Source organism: Eurypyga helias, unplaced genomic scaffold (assembly GCF_000690775.1).
Source record: "Eurypyga helias isolate BGI_N326 unplaced genomic scaffold, ASM69077v1 scaffold23376, whole genome shotgun sequence".
In the NCBI taxonomy this organism is placed as follows: Eukaryota; Metazoa; Chordata; class Aves; order Eurypygiformes; family Eurypygidae; genus Eurypyga; species Eurypyga helias.
This window is the reverse complement of record NW_010258837.1, coordinates 364-2,345: the sequence shown is the minus strand read 5'-3', so window position 1 is coordinate 2,345 and position 1,982 is coordinate 364. Positions and strand designations below refer to the sequence as shown.

The window sequence follows — 1,982 nt, the reverse complement described above, 5'->3', positions numbered from 1 at the left end:
CACTCACCAGGCGTGAAATCACCACGCCAGCGTGGCCCCAGCTCCCCAGCAGTTCAAAACCTCTCGGGAGCAGCCAGCACCGCACCTGCCGTGCGCCCAAGTGTCCCTGGGGACCTGTGCCCGGAAGGCGAGGAACCGGAGAGCGCAGCCAGAGCCGTTAGCGGAGCAAGGCCTGATCGCTGCTGCGGAAGCTGGGTGCAGAGAGAAAGCCGGCCCCATCAGCATCATGTCATCCACGTGGCCCCGGTCACGCTCTCACCCCAAAAGCCTGGCGCGGCTCCAGGCGCGGCGTTGAGCCCAGCCAAGGGTCCCCCAGGAGGGAGGGGAGTGTTTCCCAGCAAGGCTCAGCTCAGCCGGGGAATCTGACTTAACCCTGCCGAGGCGGGGGAGATGCTGCCATGATGCCAAAGCCAGGGATGGAGAAGCCAGTGCCATGGCCTCCACCCCCGACACCCTCTGCCTTTCGGCAGCAAGGAGGGTGGTGACAGCCAGCTCGGCCAGGCCCTGGGCATGGATATCCCAGGGGAGCAGAAGCTCCTTCAAGCCATCAGCGGAGAGGGGTCAACTTCAGCAGACTCAATGCCTCCCTGGGCTCAGCTCCGCACCGTCCCACAGCCATGCTGATCCCAGGAGTGGCCAGATCCTTTCCAAGAAGCCAACGATAGTGGCCGGAGCACTGAGTATCCCCTGGGGAGGTGCAGAGCACACACAGGCCCTGCATCCTCCCAGATGTCTCCGCGTTAGCAGCCGGAAAGCAAGCAGCACGGAGAGCCCAGGGCCGCATCCAGCTGGCAGCATCACCCTGCTCCCTGCCCAGCCCTTCCCTGCCGGGTCCCACCCACCGCAGCAGGTCAGATGGGGCCGAGCACGATTGTTTTGGAGAGCAAACACTCTCCAAAGGAATCCGCTTTGCCCGGCACCGCCACCCCATGTCCCCAGCGTGGGCTGGGCACAGCCGGCAGCTCCCTGGCTGGCAGCACGGCCCAGCACGGGGACTGAGGGAGCGCTGGCCCCAAGCCGGACAGCCTGAGCTGCCGGAGGAGCTGGGGCTCTCCAAGGCGTGGGAAGCTCGGGAGTGCTGGACGCTTGATACAGGAGCTGGCCCTGGGCCTGCTGGAGGCCAGCCAGCCCAGACTGGAAGCTGTTACCAGCTGATGGCTGCTTGGCAGCTGGCACAGCGCGAGGACCAGAGGCATTTCAGTTGGCCAAGGCTTGGAGGACAAGGTGGTGGTACCCCAGGCTAGGAGGCAGTGAGGTGCTCTACGCAGGGAAGGTGCTTTTCTGCACCCACAATGTGGGTGACAACCCCACAACTTGGCCCTTCATGGTGCCCCCAGATGCCCCATGGGTGCTGGGACACCCTGCCTGCCCTCCCTGTGTTGTTTCCTCAAAACCCTTCCAGCTAGAGGGACCCCAGTGCTGCCAGACATGGATGGAAGCCATGCGCTTCTGTTTATGCACTCCTGGACAGATGTGGAACAGATAAAAGCCCTGAAGGAGGGCAGGATTTGGCCTCATCACATCTGTGGGGCACGAGAGGAAGGCTCAGTCGCTACGGACCACAGCCACCACACTGTCAGCACCCCACTTGGCTCCATCGCCAGCAGCTCTGTACAGGGCAGCCGCTGCCTGCCGAACCCTGGGGACAGGGACATCACCCCAAGCATCCAGGGACAAGAGCTGGGACAACCAAAGTGTCCCCAGAAAAATGGTGTCGGGGGGAGGACAGGGCGCAGTACCCCAGGCAGGAGAGGCCACCTTGCTCCTACAGCGCTGAGCTGTGACCCCGATGGGCAGGGACAGGGTTTGTCGCTCAGAGCGATGTACTTTGCTCAGCACCAAACCCCCTAACCCTAACAACACCCACAGGCTGCAAGGGGCGAAAGCTTTGCTCCTCGGAGATGGGGAAACTGAGGCACGGTGCCCGACTGACACCAGAGCACGCAGGCGGGCAAACCACAGGGGAGCCCGCTCCAGGTAAC

General features: G+C 63.5%; 1 protein-coding gene across 1 annotated transcript in view; it reads right to left on the bottom strand.

The window, feature by feature from the left end:
* Positions 1-1,982, bottom strand: part of LOC104511768 (TBC1 domain family member 10A-like) — a gene marked incomplete at both ends in the record, with an annotated part of 7,915 nt that overhangs the window by 5,657 nt on the left and 276 nt on the right. Inside the window, one exon of the mRNA XM_010154507.1 lies at positions 8-114. Coding sequence (XP_010152809.1) covers positions 8-114 — 107 coding nt within the window. The remainder of the gene's footprint in view (positions 1-7; positions 115-1,982) is intronic.